At 39.7% G+C, this 23207-nt stretch overlaps 2 protein-coding genes across 4 annotated transcripts in view; one reads left to right on the top strand and one right to left on the bottom strand.

Moving 5' to 3' along the window:
* Positions 1 to 4032: 4032 nt before the first annotated feature.
* Positions 4033 to 7163, bottom strand: rpl35a (ribosomal protein L35a). Its single transcript, XM_020537185.2, has 5 exons — positions 7065 to 7163; positions 6831 to 6867; positions 5937 to 6089; positions 4975 to 5119; positions 4033 to 4102 (listed from the first exon to the last, which is right to left on the bottom strand). The coding sequence occupies exons 2-5, from the start codon at positions 6839 to 6841 to the stop codon at positions 4079 to 4081; spliced, it is 333 nt and encodes a 110-aa protein (XP_020392774.1). The 5' UTR covers positions 6842 to 6867; positions 7065 to 7163; the 3' UTR covers positions 4033 to 4078.
* Positions 7164 to 7433: 270 nt separating this feature from the next.
* Positions 7434 to 23207, top strand: part of iqcg (IQ motif containing G) — a 52709-nt gene continuing 36935 nt past the window's right edge. The window contains exons 1-5 of one of the 3 annotated variants that reach the window (XM_020537186.2): positions 7434 to 7560; positions 12455 to 12593; positions 14465 to 14712; positions 17936 to 18064; positions 19528 to 19609. In XM_020537186.2, the coding sequence (XP_020392775.2) occupies positions 7475 to 7560; positions 12455 to 12593; positions 14465 to 14712; positions 17936 to 18064; positions 19528 to 19609 (684 nt within the window). In that variant the 5' untranslated portion in view covers positions 7434 to 7474. The remainder of the gene's footprint in view (positions 7561 to 12454; positions 12594 to 14464; positions 14713 to 17935; positions 18065 to 19527; positions 19610 to 23207) is intronic. The other 2 variants (XM_048604801.1, XM_048604802.1) reach the window with 2 other exon arrangements.

Genomic DNA, 23207 nt, shown 5'->3' with positions numbered 1-23207 from the left:
AATTCCAGTAAGTTAGTTAAGCATGACCTGCCTTTCATGAACCCATGCTGCATCTGCCCCATGGGACAATTTGGGACATACTGAATGACAGAGCAGGTCGGAGGGATCAAATGGCCTACTCCTGCTCTTCTTTGTTTCTATTCTTCAAGTCTCATATAGCATGCTAAAATAAAAACAGAGCTGCAGATGGTGAAGCAACAGCTGAAATTGCTGTAGAAACTCAGCAGGTTTGGCAGCATTTCTGGAGAGAAAGCAGAGTTAATGTTTTGAGTCCAGTGACCTTTCTTCATAACTCATTGTCTGATTGGTGCTATAACATGCTGGTGAAAGAAACTGTCCTGAAAATTCCATTAAGTTCCTCCTCTAGGCTACTTTTTTCCCCTATCTGACTTTACCAGTGTCTATGCAGGTTAAAATCCCATAATTGTACTGTTTTGTCAAGCTTCCATGATACCTTGTCCTACCACAAGGTTACTGTTAGGAGGCCTGTACACAACTCCCACAAGTGACCTCTTGCCTTTTATCATTCCTCATCTCTACCTAGACTGCTTCTATATCCTGGCTTCCTGAATTAAGGTCATCATTCTCCATTGTGCTAATATCAACTTAATTAACAGCGCCACTCCTTCATCCTTTCCTAGCTTCCAATCTTTCCAAAATATCACATACCTTTCAATATGCAGGTCTCAGTCTTGCTCTTCCTGCAGCCACATATCATGGCCACTAGATCATATTTATTTATCTCAATTTGTACTGTTAGTTAATCTGTGTTGTTTTGAATGCTACATGCATAGTGTCGTCTTTTTTATTATTCTTGTAACCTCTAGTTGTTTTTGATTTGCTACTTGATCAGCATTGTGTCTTCCCGTCATCATCTGTTTATCATTTCCCACGTTAATTCCTTCCTCGATTGCATTTACCCCACTCTGATTCACCACAAGCTCCCAGATTTGGGCCCTTGCCCCCTACCATTAAAACACTTTCTACTTTCTTAGTTATGGGTTCACAAAAATACCAGTCCCAGTATGGTTCAGGTGTAAACCATTCCACCGGTACAGAGATAGTAGGAACTGCAGATGCTGGAAAATCTGAGATAACAAGGTGTAGAGGTGGATGAACACAGCAGGCCAAGCAGCATCCTGCTCCTATGATGCTGCTTGGCCTGCTGTGTTCATCCAGCTCTACACCTTGTTACCACCAGTACAGATCCCACTTTCTCCATTATTGGTGTTAATGCCCCATGAACAGGAACCCACTTTTCCTACATTAGTCTTTCAACCACTGATTCATCTATCTAACCTTACTTACCTTATACCAATTTGCCCACAGTTTAGGTAATGATGCAGAGATTGTTTCCTTTAAGATTCTGCTTCTTTAATTTGGTGCCTAGTTCCCCATGCTGGCTATGTAGTACCTCTTTCCTAGTCCTACCTATATCATATGATTCCATGGTCAAAGAGTCATACACATGGAAACAGGCCTTTTGGCTCAATTTGTCCATGTTGACCAGGTTGTGCCTAGTTGGACCATGCCAATTGGATCCTCCCACTCACATTTCAAGTTCAAAGTAGATATCCTGAACCCTGGCACTAGGCTAATATAGCCATCTGGACTTGTCTTTCTGCAAAAAAAAAAAAAAAGCAATCTCCCCGACTATGCTGTCTATTACTACATTCCTTTTGGCTCCCTGTACGATGGTCGTTTCAATTATCCATCCCACAGGCCCTGCTCTCATCCATGTAAAGGTGAGAACCTCAAACTTATGGAGAATTGCAGAGATGATCCTCCTGTCCTGGGCGTTCATTCATCTAGCTTACGTAGTCATTCATACCCTCCTTTTCCTGACTATATCAGAACACCCTATCCTGTGACGGCCTCTTGGTACAGATTTCTCCCTCCCTGCATGTATTGCAGGCTGTAAACCTCCAGGTCATAACATCCCAGTTGAAGCTACTCAAACTTTTAAACACTTGACCACAGATGTTTGATATGGATCACAATGGTATACTTGAGATCCCAAATATTGCAGTTTTGACACACCACCTGGACTACCGCTGTTAATGAGTTGTTAATTCATTAGTTATGTTATTCACTTATGTTGCTTTTTATATTAGTATGCACAACCCATGAAGTTATTGAATACTGAGGATAAGCCTGAGCTCATTAACAGATTCTATCTTGATAAACAAGCTTGTGCGTCAAGTCTTGATCTGATGTTTGGTTTGACTTTTCTCCCTTTCTGATACCAGCTAACAAATTTAAATTTTCTGTGATGTCACTTTTGTTTTCAAAAACTGATTGCAGGCCACTCTTCCTAGTTAGCCTTGCTGAAAAAGTGCCTGCAAGCCACTCTTCCCGGTCAGGTCAGTGTGATGACGACTGCAGGCTGCAATTCCCTTAAACTTGGAACAAGGTTTTTTCAAGAGGTTAAGTTTAATAAAAGGCAAAAGTGTTCTTTTATGAACAGCTGCCTTTAGCCACGGTGTCTCAAAGTCTGGAAATTTTGGAAAATATACTTTTAAAAGAATCCTGTACAATAAAACAAAGCACTATTGATGCATTTAAGTTTAATGACTTTTTTAAAAAAAATTGTTGTTACTATAAGTGCAGTTCAGCCTAGCGGCATGCCCATTCTATTGCATGTGGGTAATTTGGACACTTCACATTAACTCCAGAAACGAGCAGCAGCTGCAGTCACTGTGAAGCATCTACAAGGAAAAGAGTTTGAAGCATTTACATTGGAGTATACAGGCATGCTAGCAGATACGGAACGGTTGACCACCAGCGAGATAGTTCAGGAGTTCAAGGTTCTGCTTTTTAAAATTGGCTCTCTGTTCTCTATACTATCCTCTATTCTATCGAAGGTAAGTAAATTAGTAAAGAAAGATGTAGTCAGAGCTAGGTTAAAAGGAGCAAGCAGGCTCCCAAAAGTCATAATCTCTGACTTACTTCCAGTGCCATGTGCAACTGAAGACATGGTTAATGCAGCCTCTCCCTTTAAGATCACTCACTATTCTCTATGGAAAGTGATTTAAGTATGCATATTTAAGTAATTATGATGGCTTGCAAGATCCCAGCAAGAAACAGTTTTAGTGACTTATAATATTTTGGCTGTAATTCAGATGAATGCACATTAATGGTCTTTCCTAAATTTTGTATACTCAACACAACAGAAGCTTTCCAATAGCTATCCATGGAATAGCACAGGAAGCTATGACTAATCAAGTCTGTGCATAGCACTCTAGATTTTATCCAATTTTCCCACATCACTGCAATTTTTAATCCAGGTATATATCCAATTGCCTTTGAAAGCTACTACTGCATCTGTATTCACAAAAGACTGTGCAATCCAAATTCCAACTAAGTGTTGCACAAAAGTTTATCCTCAAGTCACCTGTAGCTCTCTTATCAGATAGCTTAAATCCATGCACTGAAGTTACAGATACAAATTATCCAAGTTTTTCCTTATTTATGCAATCCCACATAACTAATCCTCATCTCTAGAACATTTTTAGCTAATTTCTTCTGAACACTTTAGGAAAGTAAAAGCATACGTAAAGTGGCATGTGCACAAACAGGCATATTCCAACTGGTGCTGAACTAATATTCATGGTCTTAGCATACTTTCCTGGCTCATCCTCTTTTACCTCAAAACGTTCGGGATCCCGAGCTTGATAAAAATTTCTTCCACCAACTACATGCAACACTCCAAATTTGGAGAAGTTAGCTGGTATTTTTCTCTTCATTCTCCCAGTCAAAATCAGTTTTATTTCTGCAAGAATGAGTTTGATCAGTTGTTTCCATGTAAAAATTTTAAACAAATATTGCACACCGAAGGCACTGTGTGTGTTAAACAAAGGGAAGCATAAGGCTAAACAGATCCATTGCAAATTTCATGAACAGTACAAAACTGTTTAGTAATAAACATGAACAATCACATCAGATTTGTAAAATGGTCATGCAGTTTGTATTTCACTAAGAATTTGTTCTACGATCATTTACATACACAAATAAGAACACAAAACCAGGTAATTTAAATCATTTCACTATTTATTGTCAATTTATGTACAGCTGCGCTTTAGATCCTTGACGGGTACAGCATCTGGAAATTAAAAAAAAACTCAAGATGAATAAATAAAACGAACCATCCACAAACAGCTTACTATTTCCATCAAATGAGTCACAACACATTTAAGCTGTGTTTATGTGGAGAAACACATTTACCCAGCTACTACTCTCTTTGGTGTCATCACTAGCCATTTTATTTCCATGATTTTGCAATTTCTGTAACTGTGCAACTGAACAGATACAACTTGACTACAAGCAAACAAACCCCCTCATAGTTGGTTTTTTTCCCAAAAAAAATCAATGTTTGCCTCAAAAGCCAAATCCAGTAAATAGTGCTAACTTTCTTCAAAAATATTGCAGTCAAGATTGTACCAAACTTAGCTGCGCCAAAAATGACTTGAGTATCTAGAGACTGCAAAAAATCCGAAACATTTTTTAAATCTCACATAGTAAAACATCTAACTATCAACTAGCTTGGAAAATAAACAAATCAGCAATGGTGGTCAGCCTTCACAAAAATTATTTCAGTATTTTCTAATAAGCCGTTGCAGAAAAAATGATATCCCTGACTGGACAATTCAGTACCCTCTGTCATAAATATCTGAAGCAATACAGCATTTAAATTAGATGATGTGCTCCAAGTGAATCAAACGGTACAGACTGTTGAATAACTTGAGTGATTTTAAAACAGACCTAAAAACATATTTTAAAACATAATCAAGCTGCCGAACCGTAACACTGAAACAGCTCAAACTCTTTGTGATGAAAGGAGAATTTTGATCACTATATATACACTAAACACAGCCAATAAACCTCGATGTCCAGGCCACCATGAGGATTTGTTCAATATTGGAAGATCAAATATATTAAAATCAGCATCTGAAAAAGGTTGATTCTTGCACTCACCACACGAATCCTATGCCCAATAGCTTTAGCAGGCAGGTTACTGCTGAATTTTGCACGCACCATGCCACTGTTTCCATGAGCACGGGTTACTTTACCCCAAATGACACGAGTCTTGTTTGGTTTACCACCAGGAGTCACAGTGTTGCTTCAAGAAGAAAAAGGAAATTACAATTTAAAAACAAAGGTGAACAATGCTTTCTAAATTGGAAACCAGTGAAGCAAAGAGCCATTATTGCAATAGGGAACTAATTCCCAACTAGATGTTATCATTTAGTGGGTTTCTAATGTAGGCTTTAGAAGAGTTTGAGAAGTAAAATTACATAACGAAAAATAAATCCGAAAAAAAACTCAAGACACATGGATTAGTTAATCTCAGATAATAATCATTCTCTCTCTTTCCTTATCACCCCCTTCCAGGGCAGCAGAAATGTACCAAGCAACTCAGATAAAATATAACTGCACATACAGCTGCATTGCACTTTTAAAATGAAAAATCCATAAACAATGCTGCAGTCAAAATAAATACATGGAACATTAAGATCATACTGACAACCATAAACAAATGGTGGAGTTTTTCCATTATCAGCTAGTTGTAAGTTAATGAATTCAATAACTATGAAGAACAGATTTAAGGTGAGATCTACAGTAAACCTGATTACATTTATAAGGATGCATTTTAAACTAGAATACATTTAAATCTGGTCATATGAAGTGGGTAATAAATTTTGGTCTTTGTTAAATTGGGAAATACTACACAAACTAACATGCTAATTCTACCATAAAGACAATTCACTGGAGCAAGCACATATGGTACCAGATACCACAAAACTTTCATGCAAGAAAAAAACAAACATAGCAGGTGAATTCAAACAACCCCATTTTTCCAACAATGATTGTACAATGAACATTACAAATCGGTCAAAGGAATATAGCATATGCAATTCACAGTGATGCAAACGTACTTCTTTGCTTTGTAGACATAAGCACATCTCTTGCCCAGGTAAAATTCTGTTTCATTGCGGCAATAAACACCCTCAATCTTCAGTAGAGCAGTGTGCTCTCTCTGGTTTCGAAGGCCTCGTTTATAGCCTGTAAACACAGCTTTGCACCACAATCTGCAAAATAAGATACAAAATGAGCTTTGTATTTTACATAAAAGCTCAAATAAATGATTATCTTTTTCATCTATATTAAAAAGTTATTAAGTCAAAGATTTCCAGATAGATAGATAGATTAGAAGAGTTCAGATGAAAGATCACTTGGTCAGGAACGTTAACTGCTTCTCTCCACAGATGCTTCCTGATGTGTTTTTACAGCATTTATCGTTTTATTTGGTATTTCTAGTGTCCAGTCTTTTGTTTTTGTAATTAAGGCTCCGTTGAACAATCTCAGGCAAAATATTTATCTATTATTTCGGATGTCAGCCTGATGCATTTCCAGAGTTTTCTATTGATTTCTATTGCAGAAGATTCTCTTTTTCGGGAAAAAAAACAGGCCAGATCTGAAATTCGTTCATTATCTCCCGGAGACTACTGGTCACTTAGTTGAAAAATCTTATTTAATTTTGGAGTGTGCCAGGGATATCATTGAATTCAACGCATGAGGATATATTGTGAACAAGAGAATGAGGGATGCAATGCGAGGGTGAGTAGATATACGAGAACTGGATAGGCCGTGACTCTTAACCACTAACCGAAACGATAATCCATATTAACAGGCAGCAGAAGAAAAACGAACACGTTTGCAGAAGGGCTCCGGCATTCTGCCCACAGCCCCTTCATAATATACCCAATCAGGGGCTTCTAAGAAGCCGCCCCAACCTCAGTGAGTGTGCGGCCCCCAGGACCAGCTCTTACCTTCCGGGCATTGCGAGCGCGCTCGGGGCAGCTGGATCTGAGAAAAAGACGGGAAGACAGTCAACACCAAGTACAATCCATTCGCTATCGCAAACATCCGCTGACACAAACTCTCTCAGATAATAAATATCTAAATCTCACTATATTATACAACAGATAAATCTACTATGAGGTTGCATTATATCATCAACAACAGTTAAATAACTGTTAAAAACGAGCAGAACTGTAACTCACCGCCTGCCCTGATACCAAGATGGAGGAAGAGGATACAGCAAGGCAGGCCGGGAAATTAACTGGCGGAAGCGGCCAATTCATCCAAACCGAACCAAATAATCAGCTGAACCAGGCAATATATTGGACCAAATAATAAACTGAAACAAATATTTTTTAAAAGCTACAGTTATAAAAACAACGAAACTTGGGCAATTTCACGGATAAAAATACATTCAATCCTAGAACTAATTTATTCAAAAAAAGGATACGTAGAAATTTATTTTAAAAGCACATTTAAATATTTATACATCCTCCGACCCATGGATGTTGTAATGTATTTGCTTTGTAGTGATGAACTTGTCTACAAGGCAACGCCGTGGACAGCTCAGTCAGTGTAAGCCCCGTAGTGTTTCCACGGTAACAGGTCAATCATGTATACGACCGGAGTGAATAGAGAGGATCTTTGTAACTTTCCCAAAAGTGATTCTCCATCAACTATAAATCATGACAAAAAAGGGTGAGTTCGTCTGAGAGACGATTTATATGCAGCTATCTATGATCTATGAAAAAAACAGTTAAAGCCAAACAGACATCGCTGGAAAAACTCAGCAAGTCTGGCAGCACCAGTGGAGAGAAAGCAGAGTCAACGTTTCGGGTTCAGTGACCCTTTTTCAGTATTGATTGTAGTAAGGAAAATGCTGAAGAATTGTGGAGAGTGGAGAGTGGGGAGTGGGGGGGAGAGTGGGGGTGGTGGGGTGGGGGGGGCAGGGGTGAGGGCGGAAGGTGGGGCAGGGTGGGGGCGTGGGGAGAGGGAGGGGGGGGAGACGGGAGAGGGGGGACGGAGGGACGAGTCAATACGACAGAGTTGTACAGCATGGAAACAGACCCTTCGGTCCAACTTGTCCATGTCAACCAGATATTCTAAATTAATTTAGTCCCATTTGCCACCATTTGGCCCATATCCCTCTAAACAGTTCCTATTCATATAACAGCCAATTGTACCAGCCTTCACGACTTCCTGTGGCAGCTCATTCCATACAAGCACTGCCCTCCCCGTGGAAAAAGTTGCCCCTTAGGTCCTTTTAAACTTATGCTCTATAGTTTGCACTCCCTTACCCTGGAAAAAAAAGACCTTGGCTATTCACCCTATCAGTGCCCCTCATGATTGTATAAACCTCTATAAGATTAGTCTCTGACTCTGCAGGGAAAATAGCCCCAGCCTATTCAGCCTCCCCCTATAGCTCAAACCCTTCAACATTCTTGTAAATCTTTTCTGAACCCTTTCAAGTTTCACAATATCTTTCCTGTAGCAGGGAGACCAGAACTGAACACAGTATTCCAAAAGTGGCCTAACCAATGTCCTGTACAGCTGCAACATGATATCCCAGCTTCTATACACAATGCACTGATCAACAAACACAAGTGTACCAAATGCCTTCGTCACTACCCTATCTACCTGTGACTCCACTTGCAAGGAACTATGAACATGTACCCTGACTGCCTTACCAAAATGGAACATCTCAATTTATTTAAACTCCATCTGCCACTCCTCAGCCCATGTGATTAAGGTCCCGTTGTACGGAGATAACTTTCTTCACTGTCCAATTTTGGTGTTATCAGCAAACTTACTTAAATCAGAATAAGAAAAGCAAATTTTAAGAAAATTGTAAGTTAGAATTCTGAATGTTGACTTTTGGTTAAACATTAATGACTGTTACCACTGCATTATCACAAGAATTTATTTTGAATTTCTTAGATTACAGTTTTTTCAACCCATTCCCAAAAGATTTGCTCAGGGTTACAAAACTCAAACACTTGGAACCAATTTTACAACATCTTTACCCTTTTGCAGAACTGCCATTGACTAAAGTCCAGGCTATTGCATTATTACCGCACCTTGGCATAACTTAGTAACAGAAACCCATTCAATAATCAATAGCAAAACTAGATTTCCATTATTATCACTTTCGAGATCTGGTGCATTTAGCTGTAATGAAGGACATCTAAAAACTAGTAGCTATTTATTATATACATTGTCTACCTTAATTCTTAAGCTTTGAAATATTAACTCTTCAGTGCATTAGTCTGATTCTATTTTAACTAGACTAATATTTTAAAAAGATGACTACCAATAACAAAACCACAGAGTTTCATTTAAGCCAAATATTTCAAATGAGATTAACCAACCTTTGGATACAGTTTAATGACTATCCTTCGAGGTAGCACTGTTTTCTTTGATCATTCCATACAATTGCAAAAACAAAGTCGGATTTCAAAGCTTGCAGAAATTTTAACTTAGCTATTAGCATTAATCTTGATTTTTCATGAAAAATCAAGGTCCAGGATTTGCTCCTTTCCAAATTTCGTATCTCATGAATCAAAGGAATTCCTACATAAATGTTATATTCTCACATTCGAGAGATGCAAGGAAAACAATTCTAAAAAGGATCATAAGTGTACCATTCATTCTCCACAAGAGAGATGTAAGGAAAGGGATTTTAAAAAGGATCGGAAGTATACCGTTCATTCTTCACAATATTAAAAACATGCATATACACACTCGCATACACTCACAAAATATACCACCTTCTACAATTTATCCTCCAAAAACATGACATTCACAAGCGTGATATTACAATTTTGAAATCATTATTTACTTACCAATTATGCTTAAGAGCCACTTAACATGGCAGTGATCTTCCTACTTACCTGTTGGTTGACATTTAGAACATAGAACATAGAACATTACAGCGCAGTACAGGCCCTTCGGCCCTCGATGTTGCGCCGACCTGTGAAACCAATCTGAAGCCCATCGAAACTAAACTATTCCGTTATCATCCATATGTTTATCCAATGACCATTTAAATGCCGTTAAAGTGGGCGAGTCTACTATTTTTGCAGGCAGGGCATTCCACGCCCTTACTACTCTCTGAGTAAAGAACCTACCTCTGACATCTGTCCTATATCTATCACCCCTCAATTTTAAGCTATGTCCCCTCGTGCTAGCCATCACCATCCGAGGAAAAAGGCTCCCACTGTCCACCCTATCTAATCCTCTGATCATCTTGTATGTCTCTATCAAGTCACCTCTTAACCTTCTTCTCTCTAACGAAAACAGCCTCAAGACCCTCAGCCTTTCCTCATAAGACCTTCCCTCCATACCAGGCAACATCCTGGTAAATCTCCTCTGCACCCTTTCCAATGCTTCCACATCCTTCCTATAATGCGGTGACCAGAACTGCACGCAATACTCCAAGTGCGGCCGCACCAGAGTTTTGTACAGCTGCAACATGACCTCATGGCTCCGAAACTCAATCCCTCTACCAATAAAACCTAACATACTGTACGCCTTCTTAACAACGCTATCAACCTGGGTGGCAACTTTCAGTGATCTATGCACATGGACACCGAGATCTTTCTGCTCATCCACACTACCAAGAATCTTACCATTAGCCCAATACTCTGTATTCCTGTTACTCCTTCCAAAGTGAATCACTTCACACTTTTCTGCATTAAACTCCATTTGCCACCTCTCAGCCCAGCTCTGCAGCTTGTCTATGTCCCTCTGTAACCTGCAACATCCTTCCGCACTATCCACAACTCCACCGACTTTGGTATCATCCGCAAATTTACTAACGCATCCTTCTACGCCCTCATCCAGGTCATTTATAAAAATGACAAACAGCAGTGGCCCCAAAACAGATCCTTGAGGTACACCACTAGTAACTGAACTCCAGGATGAACATTTCCCATCAACCACCACCCTCTGTCTTCTTACAGCCAGCCAATTTCTGATCCAATAATTTTAGGCATAGATTCACCTAATATGTAGTTCTGGAACTAAATCTGTCTGAAGTAAATCTGATCACACTTACCATCAGGAACCGTATTCTTCTTCACCATGAATTAAAGGAGCAGATGAAAATCATCAAGATTTTTTAATAGAGTTGTACAGCATGGAAACAGACCCTTCGGTCCAACTTGTCCATGCTGATCAGACATCCTAAATTAATCTAGTCCCATTTGCCAGCATTTGGCCCATATCCCTTTAAACCCTTCCTATTCATATACCCATCCAGATGCCTTTTAACTGATGTAATTGTATTAGCCTCCAACACTTCCTCTGGCAGCTCATTCCATACACGCACCACTCTGCATGAAAAAGGTGCCAGTTAGTTCCCTTTTAAATCTTTCCCCTCTCACTTTAAACCTATGCTGTCTAGTTTTGGACTCCCCTACCCTGGGAAAAAGATCTTGGCTATTCACCTAACTATGCCCATCATGATTTTATATCCCTCTATTATGACACCCCTCAGCCTCAGATGCTCCAGGGAAAATAGCCCCAGCCTATTCAGCCTCACCCTATAGCTCAAACCCCCCAATGCCGGCAATATCCTTGTCAGGCTTTTCTGCGCCCTTTCAAGTTTAACAACATCTTGCCTATAGAAGGGAAACCAGAACTGAACGTAGTATTTCAAAAGTTGCCTAACCAATGTCCTGTACAACCACAACATGATCTCTCAACTCCCATACTCAGTGCACTTAGCAATAAAGGCAAGCACACCAAACACCTTTTTCATTCCCTGTCTGCCTAGGACTCCACTTTGAAATGAACTATGAATGTACACTCCAAGGTCCTTTGGTTGGCAACACTTCCCAGGACCTTACCATTAAGTATACAAGTCCTACACTGACTTGCCTTACCAAAATGGAACACCTCACAATTATCTAAACTAAACTCCATCTGCCATTCCTTGGCCCATTGGCCTACCTGATCAAAGTCCTGTTGTACTCTGAGATAATCTTCTTCATTATCTACTACATCACCAATTTTAATATCATCTGCAAACTTCCTAACTATTCCTCCTGTATTCACATCCAAATCATTTATATAAAATGACAAAAAGCAGTAGACTTAGTACTAATCCTTGCAGCAGATAGCTGGTCATAGGCTGTCAGTCCTAAAAGCAACCCTCCACCACCACCTTCTGTCTCCTACCTTCAAACCAATTTTGATTCCAAATGGCTAGCTCTCCCTGGATTTGTGATCTAATTTTGCTAAACAGGAATAGATGTAATTGGAAATGGAGCCCAAAGAGAAAAAACGGCAGTTGGACAGACAAAAGAAAGGTTAGCTGGAGAGAAAGAAAAGCTGCTAAGGGGCACCATTAGTGAGTGAAAATGCATTAGCTATGGTGACAGCAACTCACATGACGACGAGGCCTGGTGTGTGGGGGTGGAATAAGGTGTTCAGGCCCTAAAATTATTCATTGATTAATTGTTTTCATGTTGTCACAGGACTTAATATTGAGTTCTGAAGGCTGCATGGTCACAAGGCAGAATATGAGATACAATCAAATCCTTGCTTAAATACAGTATAACCTGTTTTCCTTTTATTTTTTTTTAAAAAGAGAGGCTGAGGAAATACAACCATTTTCGCAGGGGGATATTCTTCGCATTGGTACTGTGTTAGGGGATTGTGTAGATCAATTAACCATTCTTGGCCTCATCATGCCAGTCGCCTATGAGGAAAGGACAGATGTAACCAGTGTAAGTGATTCCATAAATATTTGACCACCTGTCTATATATCACATAGCCTGCACCCTCAGAGATATTAAATTAGTTGTTTATGTTTCAGATCATCAAGGGCATAGAACATTGTCATTTAGAAGAATGTGTGTATCCCAAGGAAACCTGTAGCAGCAGGGAGAAAGTAAAATAAATGTAAAACTTGGAGCAATTCCAAAAACATAACCTTGGATCTGTCTTAATTTCAATTATTTAATGGTGTTACTGGAATTAACTGCATTCCACCAACCTTAGAGTGAAGTAGCAGGACAGACCGTAACTGTCTCTTTGCAATGGTGCTTGGTATTTGCTGTAGTATTTCATAGAAAGATAGAATTCCTGCAGTATAAAAAGAAGCCTTTTGGACCATCAAGTCCACACCAGCCGTCCAAGGAGCATCCCACCTTATCCCTGTGAGCCTGCATTACCATGGCTAATCCATTTAGCCTACACATCCCTGGACACTACAGGTCAATTTACCAAGGCCAAACCACCTAACCTGCACATCTTTGTACTGTGAGAAGAAACTGGAGCACTGGACAGAAACCCCAGCAGACACAGGAAGAACATGCAAACTCTGCACAGACAGCAGCCTAAGGCTGGAATCAAACCTGGGACCCTGGCACTGAGAGGCAGCAGTACGATCAACAGTATCCACTTTGGCCACATTGCCCTAGTACAGGTATAAACAAATAGAATGACATGTATATTTAACAAGTTTGATCACCTCAGTGCAAAGTGTAAATATATTCGACTTATCACTGTGCAAAAATTTTGTTACCTATGATATAGAATTGAAAAGGGCTTGCAAATAAACTGGAACAGAATTCATAGTAAGCCTACTCCCAGCCATATCCTTCACTTTGATGGACACAAATCTTCTCAATTTACTTAAATTGGACACAAAAATTGTTGGTCACCTATGATAAAAGGAGATGAGGCCCTTCCCAAAATTTTTCCAAATGAGTTTTGAAATGGGATCGTCAAAAATTGTAACCTGTTTTTTTACAGGTTTCACACTAACAACCACCAGAACTGGCAAACAGTAGATATATGACCAAACCCTGGTTATTCAGCTATGTTATCCATCTTTGTCTGATATACTGCTAGTGGCCATGAGTACTCAGAATAAAATTTAAAATATAAAGAGAAGAAAATATTCTCAGATATAAAACCAATATATGAGGTGGATACGTGCACATTGCAAAGTATTTTATCGTGTTTTTCAAGGTTTCTCCCATCCAGCAACCGTTAATAATGAGTTGGAGATCAATTGTTCTTGTGTCAGTAGCACTTAGGAACCTTGTCTGAATGGCAGTTCTTGTGATCCAAACATGTGAACATTGCAGTGGGGTTAGGCATCCTTAGAAGAGGCTTCGCAGTGTGAACATTGCAGCTGTGTCCAAGTTTGTGTACCAATGTATATGTACCAGCATACCACATTTTCCAAGAGTAAAAATCCTTCATATTTCCCTTCTCATGAGTGTAGGGCTTTTGTATTTTAAATTTGTCAGTCAATCTAAACTGTCCACATAAATTTGAGCTGTGTCTATAGCATTTTATGTCAGTACAGACAAGCTTGTAGTGTTGTTCCTATCCCGCACATCTTGGTGTCTGAAAGGTTTTGGAGGAATGTTGGAATGTTTAAAATCTCAAGTTGTTCCAATTTCTTACCACATTTGAACTGGCACCTTCAAAACAATACAGCTTGTTTAATCACAGGATTAAAAACAAGTAAGTGGAGTTTTTTTTCACATAAACAATGATTTTGAAAACTCTGAGGTTCTTAGCAAACCAGAGTATAGCTACACTTTATATCTCCAAAGGAAAATCTGATTTATTTCATGTTCAGATTGTAGGAAATGAAATTGACATGATACTGCACGGTCAGAAGCAAGCGGAGTCAAAGTTTCAGGAGTTGATATCTTCCAGGTCAGATGAGGAGGAGTCTGGAAGAGTTTCCAGAGAACAACGAGCTGACATGGGACAGCGAATCCAGAAGGCTGCAGGGGATCTGAAGAGAAGCACTCAGCTCCTGAGTACTTCACTGAAACAGAGTCCACTTAGTCCTGATAACTTGACAAAAGTACAAACTGACAGGTGAGATCCCAAGGTCTAAAGTTTATGTCTCAGTGTACTTAAATGTAGACATTTTTTGTCTCAGTATCAGTATATTTTCAAGTCCTTCACGACAAAGTCTAATAGATTACGTCAAAATGTAAGGATTAATTCATATTTTTAGAATTTGTCTTGAGTGCTTTGTGCTTACACAGGAAATAGATTTATTTTTCTGTCAGTTTTATCAAACATACATATGGCCAAAACATTTTCAACCACTCCCTTAATCCTTTACCACCTAATCCCTTTGTCCTTCTTCAATCCCATTTTCTTTCACTTCAAGTTGGTTGTAACATGCTATCAAATTCAGTAGACCATATAACTGTAACTTTTCCCCAAAGCCTTTCCAGTTATTGATTCACTCATTACACAAGTCTACCTTTGATCTCCGTGTCTATGTATCTCACTTGAGCTGGCATAAAATGCTTTCTGAGCAGAAACTTGCTTTGTAAACCAAGTAACATTTCAGTTTAAATTTAGTCTCTTATTTTTTTTAAAACAGGTACATCTCTTAACGTTGGTAGTTCAGGAGACATTTTGCACCTTTTTCAAAGAGTCATACAGCTGTACAGCATGGAAACAGACTCTTCAGTCCAACTCGTCCATGCCGACCAGATATCCTAAATTAATCTAGTCCCATTTGCCAGCATTTGGCCCATATCCCTCTAAACCCTTTCTATTCATATACCCGTTCAGATGCATTTTAAATGTTGTAATAGTCCCAGCCTTCACCACTTCCTCTGGCAGCTCATTCCAAACATGCATCACCCTCTGTGTGAAAAAGTTGCCCCTTAGGTCCCTTTTATGTTTTTGCCCTCTCGCCTTAAACCTATGCCATCTAGTTTTGGACTCCACCAACCTAGGGAAAAGAACATACAAGAACATAAGAACTAGGAGCAGGAGTAGGCCATCTGGCCCCTCGAGCCTGCCCCGCCATTCAATAAGATCATGGCTGATCTTTTTGAGACTCAGCTCCACTTAACCGCCCACTCACCATAACCCTTAATTCCTGTACTGTTCAAAAATTTATCTAGCCTTGCCTTAAAAACATTCAGCAAGATAGCTTCAACCGCTTCACTGGGCAGGGAATTCCACAGATTCACAACCCTTTGGGTAAAGAAGTTCCTCCTGACCTCAGTCCTACATCTGCTTCCCTTTATTTTGACGCAATGCCCTCTAGTCCTAGTTTCACATGCTAGCGGAAACAACCTCCCTGCCTCCACCTTATCTATTCCCTTCATAATTTTATATGTTTCTATAAGATCTCCCCTCATTCTTCTGAATTCCAATGAATATAATCCCAGTCTACTCAGTCTCTCCTCATAATCCAACCCTCTCAACTCTGGAATCAAATCAAACCAAAAGACCTCGTCTATTCACCCTATCCATGACCCATGACTTCTGTAAGGTCATCCCTCAGCCTCTGACGCTCCAGGGAAAATTGCCCCAGCCTATTCATCCTCTCTTTATAGATCAAACCTCCAATTCTGGCAATATCCTTGTAAATCTTTTCTGAACCCTTTCAAGTTTCACAACACCCTTCCTATAGCAGGGAGACCAGAATTGAAGACAGTATTCCAAAAGTGGCCTAACCAACATCCTGTACAGTTGCAACATGACCTCCCAACTTCTATACTCAATGCACTGACCAATAAAGGCAAGCATACAAAATGCCTTCTTCACTATCCTGTCTATTTGCGACTCTACTTTCAAGGAACAATGCTTCCCAAGGTCTTTGTTCAGCAACGCTCCCCAGGACCTTACCATTAAGTATATGAGTGCTGCCCTGATTTGCCTTTCCAAAATGCAGCACCTCACGTTTATCTAAAATAAACCCCATCTGCCACTCCTCAGCCCACCAGCCCATCCGATCAAGGGTCCCGTTGTATTCTTGAGTTAACCTTCTTTGCTATCCACTACACCTCCAATTTTCACGTCATCTGGACCATATAACATAAACTTTCAGATACTGAACCTTTAGTTCCTTTCTTTATTACCTTTGCAAGATCGAGTCTTGATTGTTACACTATTCATAGTGTTTTTTTTGAAACCTCTCCAACCCTTCCTGCATTCTCTGACCATCATTTCCCAGATTATTACTTTCTTCTTTTACCTGGTCTCTACTCACTAAATATAGAAATACATGATGTGCCAACCTCTTACTCCCAATAATTAGTTTAAAACGATGCCTATCACCTAGTTATGCAGTTCACAAGAATGCTGCCCCAACAAGGTTCAAGTGCAGACTGTCCCAATGATCCAGTTGCCACTTTCTCTAGTACTGGTGCCTGTAGCACACGAACTGGAATCAACTCATCCCAAAATAGACAGAGCCACACATTCACCTCTAATTTTATGTACCGTGTGCAATTTGCTTTTGGCTCAGGTAATAATCCAGAGATTTTAACCCTTGAGGTTTTGCTGTTTGATTTAGAGCCCAACTCCCATACAATGCTGAAATTCTTTCCTATTGCTATGGAGATACTAAAGTGGACCACAACCACGGTTTCTTCCTCCTCACTCTGCAGGTTCCTTTCCAGCCCCGAGGAAAATGCCCAAACCGTAGCACTGGGCAAGGCAACACAGCCATCTGAACTTGTGCTCTTTGCTGTGGAGAAGTGTTAATCCCCTCCATTATATAATCACCACATTTGACGTTGCTCTCCCAGTTGAATGAGTTCCTGTTTGGATGTTGACAATTTTGTTTTCATATGCTGGCCTTTAAAGAGAAGCTTTTAAAAGTCAACACAAGCATCAGAGGTCAGTCATTGTAGATGAGGGGAAGCAGCAACCTCTTATTGTTAAGACATATAACACAGAGAAGGCATATCCGTTCCAAGCTAATAAGATTCACTGATGTGGGCTACTAGACCATGTGCTCTATTTTTTTCATGCAAGTGCATAAAGAGAAATTGTACTAAAGATTACAGGCGAATATCATTCTTGCATTCCCAAGTGTTGTTAGGTATTAGCAGGGAAATTGGATGTCTACATCTGGTTTGGGAAAAAGGAGGCAACTAGATCCCTTTAGGCAGTGACTGATATTATTGAACCCAAATACGGACCTGTGGAGCTTTACTTCAAAGTAAGTACGCCGTAGTATTTGGTAAATACTAAACTCACAATACATTATTAGGAATATTCATACTAATAGTATTCACTGCAAGCCTTTTTTGCATTATTAATACTTATATTCTGATAATAGGCAATTTGCTTTGGAAGTGATAAAAGACACCTTGCAGGAGATAAATTATTCTGGAACATTTATTTCTCTACTGAACGTTGTCGAAAATGAGAAGAAAAAAAAAATCAACACCCAAAATGTTATCATCAGGTTAGCTTTAGTACTCTTACAATTTACTGGAGCAGGCAATGTACTCAGTATGTATGTGACTTATTCAGTAGGTCACAGTCAGTAGACTGGATTAGCCACACTCCTTTTTTGTTTTAGTTAGAAATTCTAGGCCAATTATTTGCTCAAAGTGTCACTGAGAAGATTATGTAGATTATTGGGATGGGGTAGGGGTTTGCGCATGCAGACAAGTGCCGCAAGCTGCTGCATTGGTGACTGTTTCAGTTATATGTGCTTAAAACAAATGCTGCTCAGCTGTAGTTCTCTCACTCTGCATCATTCTTTGCCATAAAAGGGAACCAAACATGTAAATTTTATAAACGAGTACAAAATCCATTGGTAAATGTTGGTCTAAAATCAAATTTGATCATAAAACTAAGCTACATCAAAGGTTTATCTCCTAATTTCCCTTTCTCAGACACACTGCTGTTGCTCTCCCCTACCCCTTACTGCTATATTCAGCTGAGTAGTTTAGACAGTTAGGGGTTGCAAAACTCTTAAATCTTTTGTCTAGTTTTATGACATGCTTAATTTGATAGTAGGTTCAAGTTGTTTAAAATTCTATTATATATAAAGTTCTACATATATCTTCCTCTCAGAAAAGTGTCTCATCCACTGGTTCAGATGTCAATTGACAATACTGATCTTGAAAGGAAGAAAAATAGAAATTGCTGGAGAAACTCAGTAGGTCTGGCAGCGTTGGTCTAGAGAAAACAGAGTTGACATTTCGAAGTCAGTGACTCTTCATCCGAATTGGACTTGAAATGTTAACCGTTTTTTTTCTGTAGATGTTGCAGACCTTCTGAGTTTCTTTAGCAATTTCTACTTCTGTTTCAGATTTCCAGCATGCACAGTCCTTTGTTTTATTTTACTGATCTTGGAAGGAAGTGGACAAGGATTGATGGTGAAATTTGGCATTCTGATTCAACACCACTGGATGTATTTGTGCTGCATTTGTCAGGTCACTTTTGTGTACTCTGTACATGTTTTTTTAAAAAATCTTCTACTGCTACCAAAGAGACTGCCTGCAAATAGTCTCTAAAGGATGGAAATGGGACCTCATGGTGAAGGAAATTGAAAAACGTTTGCTAAGAGAGGATGATATAACAAGATTTAACAAGTAAAAGCATGTCTTGAATGAATGACTCAACCGTAGTTCTGATTTTGGGTTTAGCTTGGAGAGAGAGATTTGGGATTTCTGACCATTTCAAAAGCAGCTAAAGGCACACGAAAAATTCAAAATTTACTTGGATTTGGCTGTACGAAACAAAAACTGACCAAATTTGAATTTTCACTCAATTCTAATTGCAACAGTTGCAAGCTTAATTCTTATAGTTTTAGCCTATACTTTATTTGCTCGTCAGTTAATATAGCTTTTTGGAGCTAATAATAAACACTGGTACATCTTGCTATTGTACTTAGACTTCTTTTTCAACATTTCACAGAGAAGAAGAAGGCAGAAGAAAAATTAAAGCTCTGAAAAAACAGCTACAAAATTTACAAAAAGAAAGAGAGGCTGATCAACAGGTTTTAAGCTTTTTGTTATCAGATGTCTACATTCTATGCTACAGAATTCTGTTTGACTATTAGGAGTAACATTTCAAAATTAATGGATTTCACCAAACTGGGGGTTGGTGTGATCATAGTACATTTTCAAGGGGACTGAGACCGAATAGAGTCAAAGAGTCATAGAGTTGTACAGTATAGAAACAGACCCTTCGGGCCATATTAACCAGATATCCTAAATTAGTATAGTCCCATTTGTCAGCATTTGGCCCAGATCATTCTAAACATTTCCTGTTCGTGCACCTATCCAGATGTCTAGTAAATGTTGTAACTGTACCAGCCTCCATTACTTCCTCTAGCAGCTCATTCCATACACGCACCACCCTCTGTGAGAAAAGGTTGCCCCTGAAGTCCCTTCTATATCTATCCCCTCTCACCTTAAACCTATACCCTCTAGTTTTTGACTCCCCTACCCTGGGGAAAAGGCCTTAGCTAGTCACCTTGTCCATGTTTCTCATGATTTTATAAATCTCTATAAGGTCACCCCTCAGCCTCCAACACTCCACGGAAAATAACCCCAGCCTATTCAGCCTGGCCGTCTTTATGTGCTGTACAGCTGCAACATGACATTGAAACTCATATACTTAATGTACTGACTAATAAAGGCCAGTGTACCAAATGCCTTCTTCTCTACCCTGTTTACCTGTGACTCTACCATCAAAGAACTATGCACCTGCACCCCTAGGTCTCTTTATTCAGCAACACTCCCCAGAACCCTGTATATAGTGTATAAGTCCTGTGCTGATTTGCCTTACCAAAATGCAACCCTGCACATTTATCCAAATTAAACTCCATCTGCCACTCCTTGGCTCTTATGATCAAGGTCCTGTTGTACTCTGAGATCACCTTCTTCACTGTCAACCACATCATCAATTTTGGTGTCATCTGCAAACTCACTAACTATTCCTCCTATATTCACATCCAAATCATTTATATAAAATGACAAAAAGCAGTAGACCCAGCACCGATCCTTGCAGCACGCATTGGTCACAGGCATCCAGTCTGAAAAGCAACACCTCACCATTGCCCTTTGTCTCCTAGCTTCAAGCCAATTTTGTGTCCAAATGGCTAGCTGTCCCTGGATTCCATGTGATCTAACCTTGCTAACAAGTCTACCATGTAGAACCTTGTTGAATGAATTGCTGAAGTCCAAGTAGACAACATCCACCGCTCTGCCTTTATCGATCTTCTTTGTCACTTCTTCAAAAAACTCAATTAAGTTAGTGAGACACGACTTCTCAAACACAGAGCCATATTGACTATCCCTGATTAGTCAATGCCTTTCTAAATACGTGTAGATCTTGCCCCTCAGAATCCCCTCCAACAACTTACTCACCACTGATTTCAGGCTCACTGGTCTATAGTTCCCTGGCTTTTTGTTACCACCTTTCTTACATAGTGGCACCACATTAGCCACCGTCAAATCTTTCGGCATCTCACCCATGGCTATTGATGATACAAGTGGCCCAGCAGTCACTTCCCTAGCTTCCCAAAAAGTTCTGGGATATACCTGATCAGGTTCCGGGGATTTATCTACTTTTATGTATTTTAAAATGTCCAGCAACTCCTCCTCTGTAATATGGACACTTTTCAAGATGTCACTGTTTATTTCTCCAAATTCCCTAGCTTCCCCACATATCCTTCTCCACAGTAAATACTAACATGAAATACTCATTAAGTATCTTAGCCATTTCCTGTGCTACACACAGACGGCCTTGCTGATCTTTAAGGGGCCCTATTCTCTCGCTAGTTACTCTTGCCGTTCATGTATTTGTAGAATTTCTTTGAATTCTCATTAACCATATTTGCCAAAACTATCTCATGTTCCCTTTTTGCCCTCCTGATTTCCCTTGAATATACTCCTACTGCCCTTAATTTCTCTAGCCGTCCAGCATTCCCTACACCTACCAGTCTTGCAATCTCTTGCACCCCTTTCTAACCTTCCTATTGCATCTAGACCCTGGAACACGAAGCTGCTAATCCTGTCTATCCCTGAACCACATCGCTCTAATAGCTATGATATCCCAGTCGCATGTTCCCAACCATACCCTGAGTTCATCTGCCTAACTTGTCAGGCCTTTTGTACCGAAGTAAATGCAGTTTAATTTATCAATCTTGCCTTGACTATTTGACTTACTACTCTTCTCAACTGTTCCAGCCTCAAACTTATCTCTTTTTTCATTATCTCTTTGGTGTCTGCAACGTTGTCCCCACCTCCCCAAAACCACCACTGTAGCACTAGCAAATCTCCCACCATGACATTGGTCCCCTTCCAATTCAGGTGCAAAATGTCCTTCATACACAGGTGACTTCTACCTCAGAAGATCCTTTTCAATGATCCAAAAATGCAAATCCCTGCCCCCAGCACCAGTCACGCATTCACCTGCTCTATCCTCCTATTCCTACTCTCACTAGCACGTGGCATCGGGAGTAATTCAGATATTAAAACCCTTGAGTACCTACTTCTTAATCTCCTACCTAGTTTCCTATATTCTCCCTTCAGAGCTTCATCCCTTTCTGTTCCTATCTCGTTAGTACCAACATATACAACAACCTCCTGCTGGTCACACTCCCCTTTGGCAATATTCTGCACCTGCTCTGAGACATCCTCGATCCTGGCACCATGGAGGCAACATACCATTCTGATTGTTGGCCATAGAAACATCTACCTGTGCCCCTGACTAGATAGTCCCCCATCACCATTGATTGCTTGGAACCTGACATTGCCCTTGTTACACTAGAGCTAGTCACGGTACCAGACATTTAGATGTCAGTGCTACTACACTACCTACAATTTCCAAAACAGCATACTTTTTTTTGAGATGGGGATAGCCATAGGAGACTCCTGCACTACCTGCCCACCTCTCCCTTCCTTCCTACAAGTCACCCATCTACTTGATTATCTGTAGTTTTTCCACCTTCTTGAAACTGCCATCCATAATATCCCCTGGTTCCTGTAAATTCCTCATTGCCTCCAACTGCCACTCCAACCAATCCATGTGATCCGGTAGGATTCACAATCAAAAGCACTTCCTGCAGACATAATCATCAGGAACAGTGAAATTCTCCCTAATCTCCTATATTCGAACAGGTAGAGCACATCAACAAAGGCCATCTGTGCACCTCAACCAGAAAATTTACTACTCTTAAAATACAATAAAATATGACTAAAACTTGAAAAATGGCTGTTGTGTAATTGACAAATTAATTTCAATGTTGCTAAGTCTAAGTTGGTGTGTCTTGAATAGAAGAATAAATCAGCTACCTACTCCTTACACGATACGAATTGTAAATAAGATAGAGAAACAAAGGATCTAGGATCACAGATGCACAAATCTTTATAGTTAGAAACAAATTAATAAAGCCATAAGCAAGGCAAACAAAGCAATGAATGGGTGTCATTTCTAGAAACCTAGAATCTAAAAACAGGAATGTTGTGATACACCTGTATACAAACTTGGTTAGAACCACACTGAGCTACTGTGCACAGTTCTGGTCTCTGTATTGCATGAATGATGTAGAGGCAAAGGAAAGGCACAAACCTGTTTCAAAGAATGCT

The sequence above is a fragment of the Rhincodon typus genome, chromosome 13, assembly GCF_021869965.1.
Source record: "Rhincodon typus isolate 14 chromosome 13, sRhiTyp1.1, whole genome shotgun sequence".
NCBI classification, from domain to species: domain Eukaryota; kingdom Metazoa; phylum Chordata; class Chondrichthyes; order Orectolobiformes; family Rhincodontidae; genus Rhincodon; species Rhincodon typus.
This window is presented reverse-complemented; position numbering and strand designations above follow the sequence as displayed.